This window comes from Cyclopterus lumpus, chromosome 2, assembly GCF_009769545.1.
Source record: "Cyclopterus lumpus isolate fCycLum1 chromosome 2, fCycLum1.pri, whole genome shotgun sequence".
Lineage (NCBI taxonomy): Eukaryota > Metazoa > Chordata > Actinopteri > Perciformes > Cyclopteridae > Cyclopterus > Cyclopterus lumpus.
In genome coordinates, this window is record NC_046967.1 from 12,376,573 (window position 1) to 12,402,303 (window position 25,731).

Below are 25,731 nucleotides of genomic sequence, written 5' to 3' on the forward strand. Positions count from 1 at the left end.
AGAGCAGGTCCACAACCAGAGCAGGTCCACAACCAGAGTGGTACCACAACCAGAGCGGGTCCACAACCAGAGTGCGTCCACAACCAGAGCGGGTCCACAACCAGAGTGGGTCCACAACCAGAGTGGTACCACAACCAGAGCAGGTCCACAACCAGAGCGGGTCCACAACCAGAGTGGGTCCACAACCAGAGTGGTACCACAACCAGAGCAGGTCCACAACCAGAGCAGGTCCACAACCAGAGCGGGTCCACAACCAGAGCAGGTCCACAACCAGAGCAGGTCCACAACCAGAGCAGGTCCACAACCAGAGCAGGTCCACAACCAGAGCGGGTCCACAGCTCCATAATAAGTTGAAGAGTTGAACACTGAGAGAATGAGCATAAGGAAGACAGGAAGAGCATCTTGATGGGGTCCTAAAGTAGGACGAGCTCCTGAAGAACCAAGCAGAAGGTTTGTGAAATTCACTCAGAACGTTCAACTGCTAGCAGCAGACTAAACGAATACTGGTCCCAAAACCTAGAAAGACAAATGAGACAGGATACAGGTGGCAACATGATGGCCACCAGGGGGTGACTCCTCTGGTTGCATAGATGTCTATGAGAACATCTTCTCTAAAACAGCATGATGTTCACCCTTCTTGCTGTCAGAGCCAACAAGAGAGGAAGGTCTGTTGGGACTGAATCTCTAGTTCATCATAACTAGCTTCTTTTACACAGCCGAAGGGACATTCTACACCATTAGACATATTTACCTGGATCGGATGGGTGACATGCCATATCCAATACTTGACATGCATCAGTATCAGAATCTGATACTTAGAATACCGGATCGGTCCCATCTCGAGTCAGCAAAAAGCGATAAGCCCCACAATGCACCACACAGGAAGTCCTTTCTTCTTCCTGTTGCAAACTGTTCAACTCACGGACCTCAGGAGTAACTAACATCCACACACTGTAGGCACAGCTACTGGAGCAACTTGGGGTGAAGTGTCTTGCCCAAGGACACATCAACATGGGCTAGTAGAGCCGGGGATCGAACCACCGATCCTCTGATTGACTCTTTATAGTTGCACTCTTTCCTACTGGGGATAAATAGTGCTTGCTCATCGTATCTCACGATGACACCAGAGGTCACAGTTTGCATCCCGTCTCCTAGCGACAGACGGTTTCTTGTAACCGTGAGCACCACCTTTGCCTAACAAGGTCATTCATCCATGACCTTGAGGTGGATTGTATTTGTTCTTCAGTGTCGCTGACGTGAGCCGAGCCCCACGAAGTGTGTACGATACATCCATCTGCAGACATTCTGGTGCTGAACTATCAGTCACAACCTACAGCAGTGAGTCAACCACACATCTGCCTGTTCTGTGGTTGACTGGATCACATGGTCTTCATCAACGTCCAAGTGCCTCATGATTCTGAGCCTCTCTGGGTAGTTGACCAAACAATCTCATCTCAAGGTCCACTTCCTATTGTATATGTGATTTAGTGTTACACATTAGCACCATTTCCTGTCAGAGACTGCAACATCTCCCAGAAATAGTCCAATTCACTAAGTTTTTCTGTCCTGAAATAAGCCTCACTAACATATCAGTGTGCTTGAACACATTTCCACCTGATGCTGAAGTGTAAACTGAAACGATTGTTTCAGAAAACAAAATGTTTGGTGTGTAGGTGTCTTTCCATGTGTTTGTCAGAGAGACAGCGGGCGGGATGGAGAGCAGAGCGAGAGGTAATTACAGTGGGAGGAATATGGTTGACCTCTGACCCTGCGTGGGCAAGCGGCTCACACTGCTGTGTGTGTGGAGGCAGAGTGGATCGGTGTGACTCTCGGTCCCCTGACATCATCCAGTGTTTTACTGACTCCAAACCATCTCTCCTCCTCATCCTCCCACTCAGCATAGCAAATCAGCCCGCCAACACACACGTGCGCACACACTCACACATAGCTGAAGGGAAGTGTTGTTAGGATCAGCAGGTTGTGTTGCTCTTTTCTATTCTGTATGCTAATCTGCAAATGTTCACATTTTATACCCACAGAGCAGGAGAAATATGATGGTCCTGTAAATGTTTATTTTGCCATATTGTAATATTGTCTGCATTGTTTAGCAGGGGTCATTGAACCTTAGTGAAGCAACGTGCCCACTGTCCATATGTGCACCAATAACTAGCACTCGCTACTCAAATGGAACAAAAGAGCCCCGATCCTGAACAGGAAGACGGGGGGTAAGTGTGGGCCACCATGTGACCTTCCAGGTTACTGGTTGACGTGTCGTGATGCACTCGCTCATATCTCTAGACACAAACTCAGCATGCTCCCCCGTGTTGACCCGTCGGTCGGCAGTGCACTGGGTCCTGGTCCAGGTAAGGTATGCTCAAATCTACTGTGGCTCAGTGGTAAAACTGGGTGAATGATGTCAAGTAGTGTTAAAGTGCTTTGAGTGGTCGGAAGACTAGAACAGAGAAACAAAAGTCCATTTCAGGAAGAGACTGAGACCTTCCTTCAAATAAAAGTGTATATTTGTCTTTAAAGATGCATGAACCAATGGACTCGTGAGCCATGCACACATTGTTGGAATGGAGTTGTTGCCAATAAGAATGAGACAGAGAAACATGAGTAACTCTCCCACTGGATCACCTTTCTCTGTACGATCTTCTCCTTCTGACAGAGAGCATTTAAAGAGCATCGCAGAGCAAAGCACACACACAGCAAATAGTAACACTTGGCTGTTTCTCAAAGGGAAAGAAACTGTGGAAAAATGAAGATAGAAAATAGTATTCCTGTATTTATACACCCAGACACATACAGTATATGCACACACACACACACACACATACACACACACACTTTAGAAGGATGCAGTTCTACTTCATGCAGGCTTTGCCCTCTAACAGGCTCTATAGGCTTGACAACTCAAACTGTGAAGCAGTGCAATGGCATTTACATACACTCACCCAATGAGAGTGAGCCGAGCCCTTCAGTACCAGCCATTTACTGTACATGGACGGGTTTGTTATGACTATATATATATATATATATATATATATATATATATATATATATATATATATATAGACATCCTCTTTCCCGACTGAAACCCAATGTTGCTTTCTGAATATCTGTTCAACGTCAAACATAAACCTTCCATTCTAAGTGGATGAAGCCATTGCAGCTGTGTCTGCTTGTTAAACTCTAGAAATACTCAACAAACACAAAATACTATTCCAACCAAAACAATAAACCATACTCGACTGTAAGAAATAGGAGTTATCAGCAATATTAGCCGCTCTGTTGCGCCGCTCTGTTGTAACGCTGTGTTTTTGACGCTCTGTTGTAACGCTGTGTTTTTGACGCTGTGTTTTTGACGCTCTGTTGTAACGCTGTGTTTTTGACGCTCTGTTGCGCTGCTGTACCTTTTGCTGCAACAGTCTTAAAACAGTGGCTCTGATTAGTGAGGTTAAGGTTTAACCAGTGGTGACCCTGACTGCCCCACTGTGCTGGTGACCGACCTACCTGCTGTTTACCAGGCTGGAGGCGGAGTTAACCAGGTCCGGCATGGCTGATGGGGAGGTGCCTATTGTCATCATGACAACCAGTTCAGGGTCCAGGATGAAAATCTCTTCTTGGGAGATTTCTGACACGTAGTTGAGATGTTCCTGAAAAACATGAAGCACAAGCCGGTTTCAACCAAACATACGGGTTTCATCAAGACGCTGCTGCGAAGTGGAAGCTCCACACAATGCGTCTATATAGCACATTCATCCATAAACCAAAATATCTCCATTCAAAGTGCATGAGAAGCGGTGCTCTTCGTGGTAAAGACACATGATAGGTAGGTGAGATAGACTTACCTGTGCTCTGTCTATCCTGTAGAAACGATCTGCCGTTGTAGCTGAAGAGACATACAGGAATGCAGCATGAAGTACTAAAGGATCCAGCCAAAAGGCAAACAGCATGCATCATTGTTAGACTGTACATGGTTGCCTCCCGACTGCTGAAGCAATTATACTGAACAGCTGTAAGTGACAACCTGGAGGCAAACCAGGTTGTCACACATTCAGTCCATCTTTCTCTTACACCATAGCATGAAGGGATGGGGCGACTGTGGGTCAGTGGTTAGCAGTTCCGTCTTTCAATCAGGGGGTTGGTGGTTCAATCCCCGCCCTAGTCGATGTGTCCTTGAGCAAGACACTTAGACCACTCAAAGCTCTTTAACACTACATGACATCATTCACACATTCACACCCATGGGAGGAGCTACCATGCAAGGTACCACCTGTCAATCAGGACTAACTAACATTCATACACTGATGGGAGGAGCCACCATGCAAGGTACCACCTGTCAATCAGGACTAACTAACATTCATACACTGATGGGAGGAGCCACCATGCAAGGTACCACCTGTCAATCAGGACTAACTAACATTCATACACTGATGGGAGGAGCCACCTGTCAATCAGGACTAACTAACATTCATACACTGATGGGAGGAGCCACCATGCAAGGTACCACCTGTCAATCAGGACTAACTAACATTCATACACTGATGGGAGGAGCCACCATGCAAGGTACCACCTGTCAATCAGGACTAACTAACATTCATACACTGATGGGAGGAGCCACCATGCAAGGTACCACCTGTCAATCAGGACTAACTAACATTCATACACTGATGGGAGGAGCCACCTGTCAATCAGGACTAACTAACATTCATACACTGATGGGAGGAGCCACCATGCAAGGTACCACCTGTCAATCAGGACTAACTAACATTCATACACTGATGGGAGGAGCCACCATGCAAGGTACCACCTGTCAATCAGGACTAACTAACATTCATACACTGATGGGAGGAGCCACCATGCAAGGTACCACCTGTCAATCAGGACTAACTAACATTCATACACTGATGGGAGGAGCCACCTGTCAATCAGGACTAACTAACATTCATACACTGATGGGAGGAGCCACCATGCAAGGTACCACCTGTCAATCAGGACTAACTAACATTCATACACTGATGGGAGGAGCCACCATTCAAGGTACCACCTGTCAATCAGGACTAACTAACATTCACCCATTCATACACAGCTACAAGAGCAACTTGGGGTTAATTGTTTTGCCAAAGAACACATGGACTAGTGGAGCCATGGTGGACTAGTGACAATGGTCCCTATTAGGATCAAAAGACTCTAAAGGAAGTTAAAAACCTGATCTGTCTTTACAGTGATTGGTTGAACCAGAAAGTCACATATTGATATCACTATAAAAAGGCTAATATTGAGTGAAATGTCCCTTTAATTAATCTATAAGGATGACAATAATGGATCACCGGCTAACCACACACACACACATTCCCTCCGTACTCCTCAAACACTCCTTTCTCACTCTCTCTTTCAACAAGCTGTTCAGTGTCTTTGTTCTCTACTAAATTCCACCAGGACTCTACCCAACCAGAGGGGTGTGTGTGTGTGTGTGTGTGTGTGTGTGTGTGTGTGTGTGTGTGTGTGTGTGTGTGTGCGCGTGTGTGTGTGGGGGAATCTATGAAATTGTTTTTTCTCTGTGATATTTTGGTGAGCTGCTGCTGTATGTATGAGATTAATATTCATGACATTCACCAATGAACAAGAACTGATGGAATAATACTATTTTGAGTAAGTATGCATTTCATCAAAAATAACCTTCTCTTAATGAACCAGAAACTGCCACTCATCAAGTTTGGGGAAAACTGTGATTGCATACCTAACAATGCAGAGAGACTACTATTGTGGTACCATTGATGTGGAATGTTCTAGTTATATGGCATTTTCTCTTTGGGTGCCCTTGGATCACTATTGTTTGAGAGCCTCTGAGGAAGGAGACAAGTTAGTAATGTTCATTAATAGGACATGAATGCTGGATGGATGGAAAGAGTGAAGAGGAGAGAGGAGCTCAGTGCCATTGGAAGTCCCCGATAGTCTTGGTCAATAGAAGCATATCTAGGGGCTGGACCAAGACAAACCAGAGCTAGCTCTAACTTGTTCCACAGGAGAGGATAGAATAGAATTTAAAATCTTTCTTCTGACCTACACAACTCTAAATGATCATGCCTTATATAGTACCCTATCACCCCAGAACACTGCACTCCCCGAATGCAGGGCTACTTGTGGTTCCTAGAGTTTCCAAAAGCAGAATAGGAGCCATGTGGTGGTGGAAAAACTGAACAAGGAAAGAGTAGAAAATGAACAAAGCAATGTACTTACAGTCTAGGAAACACCACTTTGGAGATAATCTTTGCGAGGAAAGACTCTTTGGCTTGGCTGCCTCCTCCTGAAGGACAAACAGATGGAAGAGTTAGATTTCAGAGCCGGAGAAACCAGTCTCCCAGTGCAACAGGACTTTCTGTTACGAGTGATGCATCCATCGAGTGACAGAGCAGCTCCGACAGCAGGAAACTACTGAATTGTTCAACTGCATACATCGTAGCCCAATGGCAACACTGAAGCAAGGCACATAAATGAGGCAGGAACAGAAGGACATTAGGTCAAAGGTCAAAGGAGTGCAGTTTGTCCACTAATCTCTCATTTATTGGCCCTCTCAATCATTTGGTCTAGTCTGGCGTCTCTCGCTGCAAACTGCCTGTCTGACCATAGCCATACTCTTTAAAATAGAGATTCATTTTCTCCATTTACATTCTACCATGACACTAGATTACCCACAACTCCAATGATGACACCCAGCCTTTACAGCTTACAGTAACAGCTTTCTTTAGCAGAGACTCTGGTCTGCAGTGTAGTGCCACACGGACTTAGCAACTACAGGTGAGTTTCATTGCACTTTCCCAAGTCCAAGGCCACACTCCAGAGGCACACAAAGAAGTAAAAAGACCAAATGCATTCACTAAATTGATGGACACCGATCAGGAAGGTCCTAATGGGGGGGTGAATGAAGCACATGGAGCCATTGGGACACGCTTGACCCACGTTATCCTACATTATCTCCTTATGTCAAAACATGTCGAAATGTCATATTCGGTTCAGCACTGAAACCAATAAATCTGATTTATAAAGTTTGACAACACAAGAGAATTGGAGAAAGTTGTCCACACCTTCATATCAACTCTCCTCATTACAGATACTTTTTTTATTTTGGTATCACTCAGATCTTCTTTTTTTTCATCCAGTCTCATTAGCTCAGAATGTTGCAGCAAGATTTTTAACAAGAACCAAAAGCAGACAACATATTACTGAGATTCCTGGCTCCCCGTTAGCTGGAGACGGAAGTTTCAAACCTCACGCAGCACTAAATGGTCTAAACCCTGCTTCTATCTGTGGACTCCTGCCCCGCAACCAGGCAGACGCCTAAGATCCTCCGACCGAAGACTCCTGCTGGTCCACAGATCCAGGACTAAATGTTGAGCTTTATTGATGTTTCCTGTGTCTGCCCTTGTCGGAGGCCCTGTGGTGTATGCTGCATGCTCTTTGTTCTTTCTGGATGTGCTGTAAGACCCTTTGAATCAGCACTGCTGTTCCTTCTATCTAAACCTAACGAAGTCTAGTCAGCCCGGCAGTACATAAACCATCCTGTTCAGTGGAGAAATGATTTTGCAACATGAATTCTGTTGCTCCACCACCTCCTTGTCTGATGGAGCAGCTGCCAGTTTGATGGCACGATGGACCATAAAATGACCATCGAGAGGATCCACATAATGAACCTTATTGAAGGTACCGAAGGCTTTGTTGCAGAGCTGTCAGATTAAATGTTAGATTATTTTAACAGAGGTTTACTTACTTTTTAGGTTTACTTTTGCAACAAAGGGTTAGGTTACTTACATGGTTTGGGTTCAAATGAGTATGTTTTATGTAAAAGAAGTATGTTTGTTATGTAACTGCCCTGACTACATTGTGTTAACCCTGATCCTTTCTCACTCTTTATGCAACGTTAGTTGCATACAATAATAGTTGACAGTGGGAGTTAGTTGAAATCCTGGGACGTCTCATACAGACACTAATATATATATATATATATATATATATATATATATATATATATATGTGACAGGAATAAACTTCAGGAAACTGGTCAAATTTACAGACAATCAATTGTTACTGCTTTAATGTAATACAAAGCAAACTATTTTAGTTTTGCACTGTGGCAGAATGTCCAAAAGTCCCCTTCCAGTAGACGTGACAGGAGGAAAACAAGCCAAAGCAAGTCAAGTCGTTTTCCTTTCAGACTGGAAGCCTTTCATGCAGACTGTGACAGAAAGGCTGGCTGAAGTAAACACTCCTCCTCTCCCTACTACTTCTAATGCTGCTGTCGACTTCAGCAGCAGAGCAGAGGAAAGCGCCGGCAGGCTTTTACAGCAAACCTACAAACACTGGATCAAAAGCTGAACACGTCTGACTGAATGACTCCTCCATTCACCTCCATGCACCTCCTGTCTCCTCCTGTTTGTCTTCTTACACATAAACTTTGAGTTCTTTGTTCGTCGTCTTGGAAGAGCAGTTTGCCTGTCCCTCCAGGTATGCTTCTTCAAAAAGGTTCACTAACAATGGACGACACGTCTGACAATAATCAGTAACAATAAATGGACCACACGTGTTCCTAGAGACCACGTCCACAAAGGTGGGCTGGTGCACACATAGACCAGGGCACTATTTACGTTTCAAACTGTCAGCATGCAGAACATCCCCTCGACGGTCATGGCAATGCCATAGAGCCGAGGCTCTGACCACTTACTGTACAACAAGGACAAAAGTCTATGAGGACAGCAATGCCCCCCCATTCAGTGGTGTCTATAATGTGAACTCCTGGACAATAATTAATGATCTGCAATTGCCTGTAGTGGTCCCAGTAATATTTTCTCCCAAAGTGTACTGAGTAGCTTATCACTTGACATGCCTATATGTCTATAAAATGAGATGTACATAAACACTCTTTTCTGCAGATGACATTCTGGACATTGTTTTACTTAGTATATGTTTACTTGGTTTTACTTTACAAAATAAAGTATTTACTCCAAGAGAGCAAAGTGATTCAGTAAGTCAAGATTTAATTTCAAAAGTAGGTCTTTGAGTTTAATTTGTAACATTTATAACTACATTTTCTGTCTGATCCTGTGATAGAACAACACTTTGAAGAGTGTTTTCTGAATAAGGGAGTTATGAATACAACACAAACAATCCTTTTCACCTGTGAATTGGGCCTCAAAAGGGGTTACCTTATGAACCCAGCACTTCAAAAAGGAATAATGCTAAATCAAAAGAGAAACTTGTATTCACTGAGCATCTATTCTGAGACAACAGAGAAAATCACTTCCAGATTCCAGGACAAGTTTAGCTCACCTTGGCAACAGGTCACAATACAATAAACTTGGCTACAGACATCCACAAAACAGAATATGGTTACCAAAGCACATTGGAACACAAAGTTAATAAATACACATTGTAAAGTCTCTAAATGTTCACAAACAATATTCCATGCATCATGCTATAACATGCTGAGACACATATGGGAAACTAATCTCTGTGGGAGCTAAAATATGTGTGTCTTTGTCTAACAACATCAGGGCTCTCGGTGTGAATGTTGGGTCCCCTTTTAGGGGACCTTTGGGGGTATTAAGCTGCAGCAAATGGCTTAATGTGAAGTGACAGACACGTGGAAGAATTAGATGAGTGTTATCAGGGGTCAGTCACTCAGGTTACATCCGGTCAACGAGGCCGGCTTGTTCAGTTGGCTGGACCTTGCAAATGCCCTCAGGACAAGCATTATGAATTTAATTCTTAATTAGAAGTGATTCAATATGAGAACAGTATCAATCCAACTAGAGAAGTGGATTGTCATTGAATGCATCATTTGAGTGATCCTGTTCATCTTAAGCCAGCAGACTGAAGAAGCCCCTGACCCCACACCAGACCCATCATGGACAATTTGAGTGTTGATGAAAGCAATTGATCAGGGCTGCCTGGAGAATTGAAGGCCTGGATCTATCAACATGGGTACCGTACATAATTCCTATGGTGATTGATTTTCAAGCTTCAAAAGGAAGATCAATCACTTCCTCGAAAGGGGGCTGTGACCACCTCTATGGCTGCCCTTGAACAGATTGACTGAGGAGTTCTTGTTTACCCGAGAAAGGGGGTGTTATATAATGACTCTTCAGAAATAAAAGTCTCCAAGGATTAGGTACGAAGACAGTATCTTCGTCAGGTAAAGAAGGTGCCTCTAGAATCAACTTGGAGGAGGAAGAAAGCCAAGAACGTACACCAACGTGATGGGCGAGGGCAGCAGCTGAGGGTGTCGGGCATACCGTGGACCCCTTGAAGTTCACTTGGCCTCCCAGTCCCTCTGCAGGGCGTTAAAGCTTCCCTACATCACAGGATGCCTAATCTCCAACTGGACAGAATGATGCTGAAAGACCTAAGTCAATGACCCAAGGTTGCATCCCTGACGATGTGTCTTTGTGCATCTCATGATGACAACAAGTGTCATGCTAAGAACAGACAGGCGTCTACGTCAGGGGAGACCTTTCAAAACAAACATGTTATGCCGTGTCATTAAACTGTTTGTACAAGAAATCTACATTTAATGATGAAGACAAATTTAAGACTCATATATTCATCTTGGCAGTACAATTCAAAAAGCCAAAAAACATTCACAAGGAAATTTATGTTCTCACAGTTGATGTGTAATACAAGCTGTCCCATAAATACTAAAATAGTATAGTCCAGCAAAAGGAGAAACACTAAATGCTCTTCAGTCAGACCTTTTGAACCAAGAGGTTAAAATGAGCCCGTACTACTCCAGTAGCTGCTCTTTAAGTTGTTATCCAAAGCTGCCTGGCATTCATGACTGAACACATGTGTAATCATGTTGTCTGGAGGACGGTGGACAGGACAAACTTCTGTCCAGCCGATGACCGAGTTTGGCTGAATATAGCCATGTGATCTGTAACATTGTTTTCCTGCTTCTGTTAACAACATCATTTTATCGGAGTATCTGTTGTGTTGTGTAACGTATTACTGGCCACATGCTGTACTGTGTTTCCCAGAGAGTACAGAGAGTGTGTGTGTGTGTGTGTGTGTGTGTGTGTGTGTGACTCATAGCTTTGATGGTTTGACAAAAACAAGAAATAGGGGAATATAAACAAGGCTGAAAGAGCTGCAGCAATATTAGCAAACAGTCCGTTGAATGTGTGTTCCTCGTGCTGCCGGGGTTGGAGGTGGTTTCCTCAGTCAATCAGCCGGTTCTATGTGCAGCCGGTTCTATGTGCAGTAGATTCTATGTGCAGCATATTCTATGTGCAGCATGTTCTATGTGCAGCATGTTCTATGTGCAGCAGGTTCTATGTGCAGCAGGTTCTATGTGCAGCAGGTTCTATGTGCAGCAGGTTCTATGTGCAGCAGGTTCTATGTGCAGCCGGTTCTATGTGCAGTAGGTTCTATGTGCAGCAGATTATATGTGCAGCCGGTTCTTTGTGCAGCAGGTTCTATGTGCAGCAGGTTCTTCTATGTGCAGCAGGTTATATGTGCAGCATGTTCTTTGTGCAGCATGTTCTTTGTGCAGCAGGTTCTATGTGCAGCAGGTTCTTCTATGTGCAGCAGGTTATATGTGCAGCAGGTTCTATGTGCAGCAGGTTCTATGTGCAGCAGGTTCTATGTGCAGCAGGTTCTATGTGCAGCATGTTCTTTGTGCAGCATGTTCTATGTGCAGCAGGTTCTTCTATGTGCAGCAGGTTATATGTGCAGCATGTTCTTTGTGCAGCATGTTCTTTGTGCAGCAGGTTCTATGTGCAGCAGGTTCTTCTATTTGCAGCAGGTTATATGTGCAGCAGGTTCTATGTGCAGCATGTTCTTTGTGCAGCATGTTCTATGTGCAGCAGGTTATATGTGCAGCAGGTTCTATGTGCAGCAGGTTCTATGTGCAGCAGGTTCTATGTGCAGCAGGTTATATGTGCAGCATGTTCTTTGTGCAGCATGTTCTTTGTGCAGCAGGTTCTATGTGCAGCAGGTTCTTCTATTTGCAGCAGGTTATATGTGCAGCAGGTTCTATGTGCAGCATGTTCTTTGTGCAGCATGTTCTATGTGCAGCAGGTTATATGTGCAGCAGGTTCTATGTGCAGCAGGTTCTATGTGCAGCAGGTTCTATGTGCAGCAGGTTATATGTGCAGCATGTTCTTTGTGCAGCATGTTCTTTGTGCAGCAGGTTCTATGTGCAGCAGGTTCTTCTATGTGCAGCAGGTTATATGTGCAGCAGGCTCTATGTGCAGCAGGTTCTATGTGCAGCAGGTTCTATGTGCAGCAGGTTCTATGTGCAGCATGTTGTTTGTGCAGCAGGTTCTATGTGCAGCAGGTTCTATGTGCAGCATGTTGTTTGTGCAGCAGGTTCTATGTGCAGCAGGTTCTGTGCAGCAGATTCTATGTGCAGCAGGTTCTATGTGCAGCAGGTTCTATGTGCAGCAGGTTCTATGTGCAGCCGGTTCTATGTGCAGCCTGTTCTATGTGCAGCAGGTTCTATGTGCAGCATGTTGTTTGTGCAGCAGGTTCTATGTGCAGCAGGTTCTGTGCAGCAGATTCTATGTGCAGCAGGTTCTATGTGCAGCAGGTTCTATGTGCAGCCGGTTCTATGTGCAGCCTGTTCTATGTGCAGCAGGTTCTATGTGCAGCATGTTCTTTGTGCAGCAGGTTCTATGTGCAGCATGTTCTATGTGCAGCATGTTCTTTGTGCAGCAGGTTCTATGTGCAGCCGGTTCTATGTGCAGCAGGTTCTATGTGCAACAGAGACTGTGTTCCATCTATAACATGAGTATTAGCCATGGGATGACCCTGGGCTTTGGTGTACATCATAACGTTGGTTCCCTTCCCTGTGTGTGTCATATTTCAGTAAGTAACATAAAAGGAGTTGATGGATCAACACCTGGAAGAGTTTACAATAAAAGGTTGAAGCTGTTAGTTTCCCGTGTGCCTCTGAGCCAAACACAACACGCGCTACAAACTCCAGCATCCGACTACCAACCTGCAGTCCCAAGCATCTGAAGGAGAGATGGAGAGAACACAAGTCCTAGAGAGGAAGACGAGCAGACGGTGGAGAGGCTCAACCAATCACAGCCTCTGCATATCTGTTTATGTGTGAAGCATCAACTTCACACCATGGTTCACATGGAAAGGGTTCTGCCGTGACCTCGCTGCACCTCTTACCGACTGGAGACGCTGGATGTGTTCTCTGCAGGTTTCTAAGTCGCTGTCTCCAGAAACCACAATCAGTCCCAGAGGAATGGCTGCAGATACAGAGGAACAAGACAATTATCCAACAGCTCTTTGATATATAGGACCTTTAATACTGCTGCTTGAGAAGGATGGAGACCTGAGACTCCACCAGTCTAATTAAAGACTATATATATCTTTCTTTCTGTCACCAGTAGGATGCTGTATGTATATATAAATGTAACATATTTATATCTCCAGACTAAGCTTCCAGGTTCCACATGTCTTTAATTAGTAGATATGTAGATATATATGTACATATTTATATGTATGCTGTGCAACACACAGAAACAAAGAGAACCATGTCTACATGTACATGAACATATAGTTTAGTGTCGACATTATTGTAAAAGGTAACAGCGCCACCCGGTGTCAGAGCTCTGGACTGACATGAGCTGCATGTGAGTGTGATGGTGTCCTGACTTCCTGTTGCATTGAGCTGGGCTTATGGCTGGATGACACAACATAAACACATCCCGGAGTGTTTGCTCACATGCTTGTCGGAGCTTGTCCTTGTCATAGTGCAGAGCCTCGTAGTCCGCCATGCTGATCCTGCTGACCCGGATCCTCAGCCTCTCTGGGACCGGCTGCTGACTGGCACACAGACGGAGACATTAGAAGCCGAGCATGGCGCCTCGTTGGCACGCCGCCTGAGGGGCGTGCCGCCTCGGTGGCACGGCACCTCGGTGGCACGCCGCCTCGGTGGCACGGCACCTCGGTGGCACGCCGCCTGAGGGGCATGCCGCCTCGGTGGCACGCCGACTGAGGGGCATGCCGCCTCGGTGGCACGCCGACTGAGGGGCATGCCGCCTCGGTGGCACGCCGACTGAGGGGCATGCCGCCTCGGTGGCACGGCACCTCGGTGGCACGCCGCCTGAGGGGCATGCCGCCTCGGTGGCACGCCGACTGAGGGGCATGCCGCCTCGGTGGCACGGCACCTCGGTGGCACGGCACCTCGGTGGCACGCCGCCTCAGTGGCACGGCACCTCGGTGGCACGCCGCCTGAGGGGCATGCCGCCTCGGTGGCACGCCGCCTGAGGGGCATGCCGCCTCGGTGGCACGGCACCTCGGTGGCACGCCGCCTCAGTGGCACGGCACCTCGGTGGCACGCCGCCTGAGGGGAACTTACTCGTTGAGGTGAGGGAGGGAGGTCGGGCGCTTGGTCTTCTGCACCATGTTGGCCTGGTTTCTGAGGCTGATGTGGATCACAGAGGGAGCCAGCCTGCACGGTTCACCATCCACCTAACGAGTCATCACAAGCACAGCCGAGGTGATCGCCACGCTGCTTCAGGATCGTCAGGGGTCAAAGGTCAAATCATGTATATGGACACCACCTACCTGGACTGGGAGAGGCTTTGTGGTGGTGAGGGTGACTTCTCTGCACTGGTTCAACCGTTCTCCATGACCTCCAACCTGGAGAGTAGCCTACACAAACCAATAAGATGTAAATATGCTAGCAGGGAATGGGTTTTCTTTGTGTGGTTGTTGAGCCATAAATCATATGTGGCCAGTCAAGGTTCTATGTTGGTTCTATGTTGGTTCGATGTTGGTTCTATGTTGGTTCGATGTTGGTTCTATGTTGGTTCTATGTTGGTTCTATGTTGGTTCTATGTTGGTTCTAGGTTCTATGTTGGTTCTATGTTGGTTCTAGGTTCGATGTTGGTTCTATGTTGGTTCAATGTTGGTTCAATGTTGGTTCGATGTTGGTTCGATGTTGGTTCGATGTTGGTTCAATGTTGGTTCAATGTTGGTTCGATGTTGGTTCGATGTTGGTTCGATGTTGGTTCGATGTTGGTTCTAGGTTCGATGTTGGTTCGATGTTGGTTCGATGTTGGTTCTATGTTGGTTCTATGTTGGTTCTATGTTGGTTCTAGGTTCTATGTTGGTTCTATGTTGGTTCTAGGTTCGATGTTGGTTCTATGTTGGTTCAATGTTGGTTCGATGTTGGTTCTAGGTTTGATGTTGGTTCTATGTTGGTTCTATGTTGGTTCGATGTTGGTTCTATGTTGGTTTGATGTTGGTTCTATGTTGGTTCTATGTTGGTTCTATGTTGGTTCGATGTTGGTTCTATGTTGGTTCTATGTTGATTCGATGTTGGTTCTATGTTGGTTCTATGTTGGTTCTATGTTGGTTCTAGGTTCGATGTTGGTTCGATGTTGGTTCTATGTTGGTTCGATGTTGGTTCGATGTTGGTTCGATGTTGGTTCTATGTTGGTTCTATGTTGGTTCTAGGTTCGATGTTGGTTCGATGTTGGTTCTATGTTGGTTCTATGTTGGTTCGATGTTGGTTCGATGTTGGTTCGATGTTGGTTCTAGGTTCGATGTTGGTTCTATGTTGGTTCGATGTTGGTTCTATGTTGGTTCTATGTTGGTTCTAGGTTTGATGTTGGTTCTATGTTGGTTCTATGTTGGTTCTATGTTGGTTCTAGGTTCGATGTTGGTTCTATGTTGGTTCTATGTTGGTTCTATGTTGATTCGATGTTGGTTCTAGGTTCGATGTTGGTTCGATGTTGGTTCGATGTTGGTTCTATGTTGGTTCTAGGTTCGATGTTGGTTCTATGTTGGTTCTATGTTGGTTCGATGTTGGTTCTATGTTGGTTCTATGTTGGTTCTATGTTGGTTCGATGTTGGTTCGATGTTGGTTCTATGTTGGTTCTATGTTGGTTCCATGTTGGTTCTATGTTCGATGTTGGTTCTATGTTGGTTCTATGTTGGTTCTATGTTGGTGAGTCACTGCTACACACCAGTGAGGTCATGGTGAATCCAATGACCTCGATGAATCCATCATCATGGCGCTGAGGTTCAAAGTCGTGATGTTCACCGGGGGTCCCCCAAGGCGTGGTACCTGCACAGTATCTGAAGAGCACAACACACACACACACACACACACACACACAGCCCGTTCAGTCAGAGACACATAACACCACTAGGTGTCGCTCCACAATCAAAAAGACACAAACCTCCAGGAATTATAATTATGTGTAAACTCTCATATTCAAAAGGAACAAAGGGTTTCTGTATGCATCTAAAGCTTTGACACAGTGGAGCATGTCGGGAACAGAATATAAAATGTCTTAGTGTATAATCACTTGAAACTAGGAGCAGGGGTCCTGTCAATCAAACCAATAATATCATATCAATAATTTGACTGTTTAACTGGCAGCATTAATCAGACAGAATTCTTATTGTTGGTTAATTATTAACATCCCTACTGCAAACCGTGTTGTAATAAAAGACAATAAAACATGAACTTTAAGGTATTGTTAAGTCTTAGCAAGTGTAAGCTCTGCTGTTCTTGAGCTGCTATAGAAGGAAAGCTATTTGATTAGTAAAACAGAGAGGCTGCTGGGAAATGTAGTTCAACCAGCACAGATCAGTAGTCCACATCAGGAACAGGAGGAGCATCACCTGGGGATGTTGAGGAAGACCAGGCACTGCAGCTTCAGGTCCTGGACCTTTGATGTCAGATCTGTCCCGTCACACTGGAGAGGAGGGGGGGAGGGGAGAGGGGGGGGGGGGGACAGAGAGAGAGAGACAGAGAGAGAGAGGAATGGAGTGAGTGTGTCGTCTCTAAATCACTGACTGCTTGATGGACAGCTACTCACCACCAGTTTGATGTGCTTAGACAGGTCTTTGGAGCTTCCCATCAGGAAATCTGAGAAGGCTGTCTGTAGGAGAGACAGACAGACAGACAGGCACGCAGACAGACAGGCAGACAGACAGACAGACAGGCAGACAGGCACGCAGACAGACAGGCAGACAGACAGACAGACAGACAGGCAGACAGGCACGCAGACAGACAGACAGGTAAGCAGGGCTGTCTCAGGAGTGTACCATGAGAGCTACAGTAGTAAGTATGTAACTCTGTAACTGTTCATCTGGTCACATGACATCTAGTGTTCATCTGGTCACATGACATCTATTGTTCATCTGGTCACATGACATCTATTGTTCATCTGGTCACATGACATATAGTGTTCATCTGGTCACATGACATCTAGTGTTCATCTGGTCACATGACATCTAGTGTTCATCTGGTCACATGACATCTAGTGTTCATCTGGTCACATGACATCTATTGTTCATCTGGTCACATGACATCTATTGTTCATCTGGTCACATGACATCTATTGTTCATCTGGTCACATGACATATAGTGTTCATCTGGTCACATGACATCTAGTGTTCATCTGGTCACATGACATCTAGTGTTCATCTGATCACATGACATCTAGTGTTCATCTGGTCACATGACATCTATTGTTCATCTGGTCACATGACATCTATTGTTCATCTGGTCACATGACATCTAGTGTTCATCTGGTCACATGACATCTAGTGTTCATCTGATCACATGACATCTATTGTTCATCTGGTCACATGACATCTAGTGTTCATCTGGTCACATGACATCTAGTGTTCATCTGATCACATGACATCTAGTGTTCATCTGGTCACATGACATCTATTGTTCATCTGGTCACATGACATCTATTGTTCATCTGGTCACATGACATCTAGTGTTCATCTGGTCACATGACATCTAGTGTTCATCTGGTCACATGACATCTATTGTTCATCTGGTCACATGACATCTATTGTTCATCTGGTCACATGACATCTAGTGTTCATCTGGTCACATGACATCTAGTGTTCATCTGGTCACATGACATCTAGTGTTCATCTGGTCACATGACATCTATTGTTCATCTGGTCACATGACATCTAGTGTTCATCTGGTCACATGACATCTATTGTTCATCTGGTCACATGACATCTATTGTTCATCTGGTCACATGACATCTAGTGTTCATCTGGTCACATGACATCTAGTGTTCATCTGGTCACATGACATCTAGTGTTCATCTGGTCACATGACATCTAGTGTTCATCTGGTCACATGACATCTAGTGTTCATCTGGTCACATGACATCTATTGTTCATCTGGTCACATGACATCTATTGTTCATCTGGTCACATGACATCTATTGTTCATCTGGTCACATGACATCTATTCATCTGTCCATCCGGGGAGAGGGATCCTCCTCTGTTGCTCTCCTGAAAGGTTCTTACCCTTTTTTCCCCTGAAAGGGTTTTTTCAGTTTCTTTGGGGAGTTTTTCCTGATTCGATGTGAGGTCAAAGGTCAGGGATGTCGTATGTGTACAGATTGTAAAGCCCTCTGAGGGGAGTTTGTGATTTGTGATCTCGGGCTGTACTAAATAAAGTGAATTGAATTGGAAAGGGTCAACCAGTTGACCTAAATCTAAATGTTGTGATCAGTGATCGTTAAGCCTTTACCACGAGCGGCACTCACCCCGGCGTAGAACATCTTATTCCTAAAACGACTATTAAACTTCTCCGGGTTGGCTTCTGAAACAATAAAAGAAACAGCATGATACATTTGATAAACAAATATCATGTATAAATATTAGAACACATAAAACGTACACATCGATATCAATGTGACAATAACAGCACAGTAACATTTGCTCTGTGCATGAACATTAATGTACCTCTTGACTCGTGGAACTCTAGAGTCACATGGGCATCAAACCCAAGACTGAAGTAATTGTTGAACACATCTAGAAGAAGCTGAGAGCACACACACATCACATCAACAGTCAAGTGTCAAGCATTAATAAAAGTTGTATTTCCCATTCACCGACACTGAGCTAATCAGAAACAGGATCTATGAGGAGGACACTGAAAAGCACTGGAGCTGCTCAGCCCCTTTACCTTATCCGTTTGCTGTTCGTCCGGTTCAACCCCTGCACTGTGGTTTGGGTCAACCTGTAGATTCCATCTGTCTAGCTGGACAACCGTTCCATCTTCAACATGGGAGAGGATCTTAGACAGAGGTTCATCCGTATAGCCCTGGAGTACATGCAGAGTCACAGAAAGACATGGTTATGAATAGAACACATGTATTTACTCTTACAGTTCAGTTGTGTGTGTGTGTACTCACCCCTCCCCAGTTCAGGGTCCTGGCGAGGTCATTTCCTGTCCCAAGGGGCAACACGGCAACAGGAGGTTGAGGATTTATTGCCAGTTCATCAAGACAAGACAGGATCCAGCCCACCTGGTTCCACACACACAGACATGCAGGTACATCAGCCGAGTACGCACTTCATAGCCTCCTTCCATGGTACCTTACCACTGGCTTTACGCCCATGGCCATGCACTACTCCTTATTCAACAGGTACATCAGCTGAGTACGCACTTCATAGCCTCCTTCCATGGTACCTTACCACTGGCTTTACGCCCATGGCCATGCACTACTCCTTATTCAACAGGTACATCAGCTGAGTACGCACTTCATAGCCTCCTTCCATGGTACCTTACCACTGGCTTTACGCCCATGGCCATGCACTACTCCTTATTCAACAGGTACATCAGCTGAGTGTGCACTTCATAGCCTCCTTCCATGGTACCTTACCACTGGCTTTACGCCCATGGCCATGCACTACTCCTTATTCAACAGGTACATCAGCTGAGTGTGCACTTCATAGCCTCCTTCCATGGTACCTTACCACTGGCTTTACACCCATGGCCATGCACTACTCCTTATTCAACAGGTACATCAGCTGAGTACGGACTTCATAGCCTCCTTCCATGGTACCTTACCACTGGCTTTACGCCCATGGCCATGCACTACTCCTTATTCAACAGGTACATCAGCTGAGTACGGACTTCATAGCCTCCTTCCATGGTACCTTACCACTGGCTTTACGCCCATGGCCATGCACTACTCCTTATTCAACACAGACAATATTAGGAAATTAACTATTTAAAAAATGCCCTCTTGCATCAAACCTCCTTTAATAAATATATATCAGACATATATTGTAGTCATTGTGTCATTCCACAAACTGATAATATAGTGGATGTGAACTAGGAATGTAAGTTGTGTGTGTGTGTGTGTGTGTTACTACTCACAGTGCCGTCTCCTCCACAGGCCATGATCCTTAGGTTATGGACTTTACGATACAGCTCCAGGCTACAAGATAGACACTGGTTAATAATGTGTGTGTGTGTGTGTGTGTGTGTGTGTGTGTGTGTGTGTGTGTGTGTGTGTGTGTGTGTGTGTGTGTGTGTGTGTGTGTGTCTTACCCCTCCTTTGGTCCTCCTTGGCTCAGGTCAAATACCTGTCTGGGGTTCAGATACCACATGAAAGACTGCAGGATCTTATTACCCTGTCAGACGGAGAAACCAACAGGACGTTGGAAGATTAAAAAGTATGAACGTACGTACAGTACAACAGCTGGCTCTGAGGCCTTGTCTAGTTTAAACGTACGTACAGTACAACAGCTGGCTCTGAGGCCTTGTCTAGTTTAAATGTACGTACAGTACAACAGCTGGCTCTGAGGCCTTGTCTAGTTTAAATGTACGTACAGTACAACAGCTGGCTCTGAGGCCTTGTCTAGTTTAAACGTACGTACAGTACAACAGCTGGCTCTGAGGCCTTGTCTAGTTTAAATGTACGTACAGTACAACAGCTGGCTCTGAGGCCTTGTCTAGTTTAAATGTACGTACAGTACAACAGCTGGCTCTGAGGCCTTGTCTTGTAAGACTCAAGTCCAGTCAAGGTTCAAACATTGGGTTTGTAGGTGCTAATTAAGGGATTTGAATGTATCCATCCATCACCATCCATCCTTCCTTCCATCTATCCAACCATCTATCATAACGTATATTCCTTTATCAACCATCCATCCATCCAACCATCTATCTATCATACCATATATTCCATCATCCATCCATCATCTTCTGCTCTACCTGGGTCCTCTTGCCATCTTCTATATTGTTGAACAACTTCAGCGTCTCCCCAAAGCTCATGACCACAGCTGAGGGTCTGAACGTAGATAGACTGAGCTTAGTCTTTCTCCTCAGCTTCCTCTTCCCCCCAACGGCCCGGTACAACGTCTTCATCACTGCTGCCCGAGCTACCTTCTCCACCTGACCCTCACTGGTGAACCACAAGATACTGACTGACTATCTGGCTGTGGGCTGGTTGAGTGCCACCAGAACTGCTCAGCAGATAGCTTGACTGGGCTGAAGGACACATGCCTGTTGACCAGTGCACTGCCTGTATGAATACCTGGTTTCCTCCGCTCTTGGGGTTGACAAACACCAGCAGTGGCTTCATCAGTGGTGCAGGGATGGGTCGGATTAAAAACGGCCTCCATTGCCGTCCGTCCTGTCAGAGAGGAAGATGATCATGTGTCAACACAAAGCAAAAGGACCCCAACCACCAAGGGGAGAACTGGGGAGTGTTGTGTGTTTCATATGTGAAGCATAACCACGTGGTAGTGATCCAGCCATGCTCTGCAGGACTGACCTCGGCTCCTTTCTTGCTACTTTTCCTCTTGAACGATGTTCTCTTCTTCTTCTTACTGGACTTCATAGACGACTGTTGGAGAAACCAAACACAGACAGGTGTTCTCAAGATGAAGGAAAGGGGCTCTCCCTTCATCCACATCCACTATTAACAGAACACATCTCCTTGTTGGAGATACTCAGAAAAACAACTTCAAAAGAGGAATGTCTGTCTTCAAACGGGTCAAGAACAAGAGATGTAGAATGCAGATGAAATCTGAACGATTTAAGTGTCCTCCAGGAAATTGATTTTGGGGGAGGCCATGTCCTCCAAAAAGGTCCTTTTCTAGGCAGAAGACATGAGTGTAGTGAAGCTCTCCTACATCATGTCCATCTCTGTCCTGTGGACACCTGGTGGACTGAAGCTCTCCTACATCATGTCCATCTCTGTCCTGTGGACACCTGGTGGACTGAAGCTCTCCTACATCATGTCCATCTCTGTCCTGTGGACACCTGGTGGACTGAAGCTCTCCTACATCATGTCCATCTCTGTCCTGTGGACACCTGGTGGACTGAAGCTCTCCTACATCATGTCCATCTCTGTCCTGTGGACACCTGGTGGACTGAAGCTCTACTACATCATGTCCATCTCTGTCCTGTGGACACCTGGTGGACTGAAGCTCTCCTACATCATGTCCATCTCTATCCTGTGGACACCTGGTGGACTGAAGCTCTACTACATCATGTCCATCTCTGTCCTGTGGACACCTGGTGGACTGAAGCTCTCCTACATCATGTCCATCTCTGTCCTGTGGACACCTGGTGGACTGAAGCTCTACTACATCATGTCTGCACTAGTTATTATCAATATTATGTTCAATGTAGACCCGAGGACTGTTTGGGTGATGTTGGATATGTGTCGGGAGGACCAAGGGAGGAAATGTGTTCATTTGATCAAAATAAAAATGCAATAAAATGGCTTGTGGAACAAAAAGAGTATCAACAGTGTTACCTGATGGCGCCGGACTCGAATGATCCATGTGGGTGGCACTATAAGAGCAGCGTGAGCTCCTATTGGACAAGCCTCCTCAATCTGCTGCAGCATGAAGCAGGACACCTTGTTGTGGTACTAAAGAGGGACAATGGATACATGTATTGATTGAGATGTGAGGAACAGAAAGAAGATCATGGATTAGACCCACTCACAGCCTGTTGGCACCAGGAGCAGCTGATGGCCACGATCTCTTTGCTGTGGAAAGCAAACTTCTGCTGGAAGCCCTGCAGAGAGCACAGGACCCAGGAGGAGTCAGAGCCTGTGTGAAAGAACCTCTTGGAGTGGTCGCCAGCACAATTGACACTCACCTTCCCACATTGTTTACATTTGCCTTCCTGCCGTCTCCGATGCACCCAGTGATGACGCACCCCGATGGGCTGAACACATGACACGGATCATCATTCTATTAAATAGCATACTTTGTAGAACATTGAGCAATGTAAATCTGTTTCCCTGTTGGTTCCTGAGCTTGTAGGAGAAGAATCAGATCGACTCTACAACAAACCTCTCCAACTCACCTCTCGGATGTTCCTCGAGCCGGATTCTCTGAAAGACGGTTTACACCTGAAATTAATCTGGAAAAGAGAGAGGAAGAGAAGAGAGGACTGATGGGAGCTGGGAACTGAGCAGCTTCTAGGAGCTCCACATTGATTGGATCAGGAGGAGAAAGAAGCTGCCAGAGAGGTTCACACTGCAGTGAAAGTAGGGGGCACCACGGTACCCCATCGGGAAGAGAAAACCCAGAGCAGGGAGGGAACATGCAGGCTGAACACCAAACTGATTTGGGATCAGGACATCACTAATGATATCAGTGACTCCATCATGCTCCTGCGGAGATGTTCTGCCCACCACATCACAGACATGTGATCGACTAGCGTTCTGATAATGTGTCACATGACCTTTGGTCTCATGTTGTTTATTGGGTCCTAATTCCTACATCCTATGGATGTGATTATTACAGTGATGATTCATAAATAATGTGACAGTGGCTAGTAGGTGGACCAGTCCTGGTCACTCTGTGCTGTTAGTTTCAGAAAATGGCCTTAGTATCAACAGAGCCCCCCTAAACCCCTGATCGACAAGGAAAGGAGATGGACAGGAAAGGAAAGGAGCCGAACCAAAGTGTGCAAAGGGTGAGTGTCTGACCTGGATTAGCTCTTTTTAAAGGTTGCATGTTATATCTGTAGCACTGTGTGTGTGGGTAAGTGGCACTGAAATCACTAAGAATGGTTGACACCACCTGAGCGCTGAGTGGTTCTGACCCAGTTGGGTGAGCATCACTCTAAAGGGGCTCTAGAGCTGGGGAACTGCAGGTCAGACAGGAGGAACAGTCAAAGACCAGCTGCACTCTTACCAATGTGCTCTGCTTCAATCATGTCTGAGGGTTTAATCACTTCTCTCCCATCTTAAACTCTTCTCTCACCTTTGTCCATTTGACACATGTTTTAAACATCGGTCTTTAGCTGAGCCTGTAGCTCAACTGGTTAGGTATTTGGTCTGTAACCACAAGGCCCAGGTTCCCTTCCCAGTGTGTTTATTTGTCTTATTTGTCTTATTGTCCATGTTATGCTCCACCCACCAAGACACATTCCTTGAATGTCCAACATACTTGGCAATAAATTGTTGTGATTCTTTAATCTTCTCCTGTCCACCTTTAGCTTTACACCTGCATCTTTCTGCGTGGAATAAATGGATGATTTGATTTCCTGGATCAATCTGCTCGGTTAGGTACTTTTATGGCGTGGGCCAGAGAACTTACCTTCTCCAGTTGTTCTATACAGATGGTGTGGGCCACTATCTTACATGCAGCACACTTCCTTCTACTGATGGACTTTTGCTAGAAAGAGAAGGAGAAAATAAACGGTTTGGGAACAAGGAAAAGGAAAATCACAGAAATAGGCTAAGGACCAAAAGTGAAACAGTCAGTACTTGACCGACAGTCATCTGAGGAGGCACTAACCCATCTCTTACCACTAGGGGGCAGTCCAGTGCTGCATATGGTGAAAGGTTCCTGAACATATAACCACAGTGTGATGCTGACATGAGTAAAATGAGAACATGATGTGAGCGTGTTTGATGACACTGAATCCAAACAGAGTGGATTAGTGACACAGACCTGACACTCATCAATGCTCATCATTATTCAGCCTCGTATGGGAAGGTGTGAAAGTGTCCTTAATGCTGAGTGTTAGTCGATCCTGATGAGCAGGTGGCGACAGCATCACAAGAGATGGGGAAAAAAAATTAAAAATCATGTACGGATTCCTTCCCGACCAAAATATAGCTTTCGCATCAGGGAGGGGAGGGGGTCTTTGACTATGAATACCCTATTTTACCCCCTTTTGAATCATATATATACACATCTTTGAACATCATTTCTCAAAATACCCACTAAGTTCTGAATGAATGTAAATCTGTCATTTGTCACACTAGTCACAGCATACGCTGGGGAGAGGTCAAAGGTCATAGACCAGGAGTCAGTGGACATTCACAGCTGCAGAGACACTCCTCCCCTCATGTCCATTTGATTGGTCTGTAACTTGGATGGAGTCGTTTCATTGGTGCAGATGCTGAAGGAAAAGCTAGTGAGGTGCAGACGAATAACGCTTCTGCGTGACTGAAGGAAACCTGTTGATGCTTCAGTCAAATGAATGGAAGTGGGAGGAGCTACTCACCAGTGCTCTGGCAATACAGTGTTGCTCTCCCACATAGCAGTAGTCTCCAGACACACTGGTCTCAAACCAGATATGGTCTCCACACACCGCTGACTCCTACAGGGACAAACAGGCAGAGAGGTCACTGATGGTGTATGAAGCCATGTGAACATCCTTGGTGTGTTTACCCCGATCAGAAGGATAGAAGAACCGAGCCCAGACTCACAGTCCAGTCCAAAGTGCTGCGGACATCTGCCTCCGGGTCGCTCCGGTTCAGGGACGTACTGGGCTGACAGGGCAGCTGGTGCAGGCCGGACTTAGATATCGCTTTCCTGGAAACACAAAGAGACAAGAGTTGTCTTGACGAGGTCACCGTGCCGACACACATGGCCCACCCAGTGTACTGTCCTTGTGCTGCTGTTGTTTGATTGTTCTGGAAGATGATCCAATGCAATTGGCTCAAT

At 45.6% G+C, this 25,731-nt stretch overlaps 1 protein-coding gene across 13 annotated transcripts in view; it reads right to left on the reverse strand.

The window, feature by feature from the left end:
* The window catches only part of LOC117741240 (diacylglycerol kinase zeta-like), a 61,644-nt gene that overhangs the window by 17,829 nt on the left and 18,084 nt on the right, over nt 1–25,731 (reverse strand). For 10 of the 13 annotated variants that reach the window (XR_004610702.1, XR_004610703.1, XR_004610706.1 and 7 more), the window contains 26 exons: nt 25,494–25,599; nt 25,289–25,384; nt 24,373–24,450; nt 23,132–23,188; nt 22,922–22,990; nt 22,766–22,837; nt 22,572–22,688; nt 21,582–21,653; nt 21,342–21,440; nt 20,357–20,439; nt 20,183–20,243; nt 19,212–19,325; nt 18,983–19,120; nt 18,760–18,838; nt 18,561–18,616; nt 16,851–16,913; nt 16,654–16,727; nt 15,990–16,101; nt 14,584–14,670; nt 14,375–14,487; nt 13,739–13,839; nt 13,180–13,259; nt 12,998–13,042; nt 6,244–6,310; nt 3,852–3,892; nt 3,514–3,656 (listed from right to left, as the gene is read on the reverse strand). Coding sequence is in view for 6 of the 13 variants with exons in the window: in XM_034548202.1 (XP_034404093.1) it covers nt 3,514–3,656; nt 3,852–3,892; nt 6,244–6,310; nt 12,998–13,042; nt 13,180–13,259; nt 13,739–13,839; nt 14,375–14,487; nt 14,584–14,670; nt 15,990–16,101; nt 16,654–16,727; nt 16,851–16,913; nt 18,561–18,616; nt 18,760–18,838; nt 18,983–19,120; nt 19,212–19,325; nt 20,183–20,243; nt 20,357–20,439; nt 21,342–21,440; nt 21,582–21,653; nt 22,572–22,688; nt 22,766–22,837; nt 22,922–22,990; nt 23,132–23,188; nt 24,373–24,450; nt 25,289–25,384; nt 25,494–25,599 (2,223 nt within the window). In the remaining 7 variants the exon portion in view is untranslated. Of the gene's footprint in view, nt 1–3,513; nt 3,657–3,850; nt 3,893–6,243; nt 6,311–10,247; nt 10,510–12,997; nt 13,043–13,179; nt 13,260–13,738; nt 13,840–14,374; nt 14,488–14,583; nt 14,671–15,989; nt 16,102–16,653; nt 16,728–16,850; nt 16,914–18,560; nt 18,617–18,759; nt 18,839–18,982; nt 19,121–19,211; nt 19,326–20,182; nt 20,244–20,356; nt 20,440–21,341; nt 21,441–21,581; nt 21,654–22,571; nt 22,689–22,765; nt 22,838–22,921; nt 22,991–23,131; nt 23,189–24,372; nt 24,451–25,288; nt 25,385–25,493; nt 25,600–25,731 lie in introns of those variants that run through there. The other 3 variants (XM_034548214.1, XM_034548173.1, XR_004610707.1) reach the window with 2 other exon arrangements.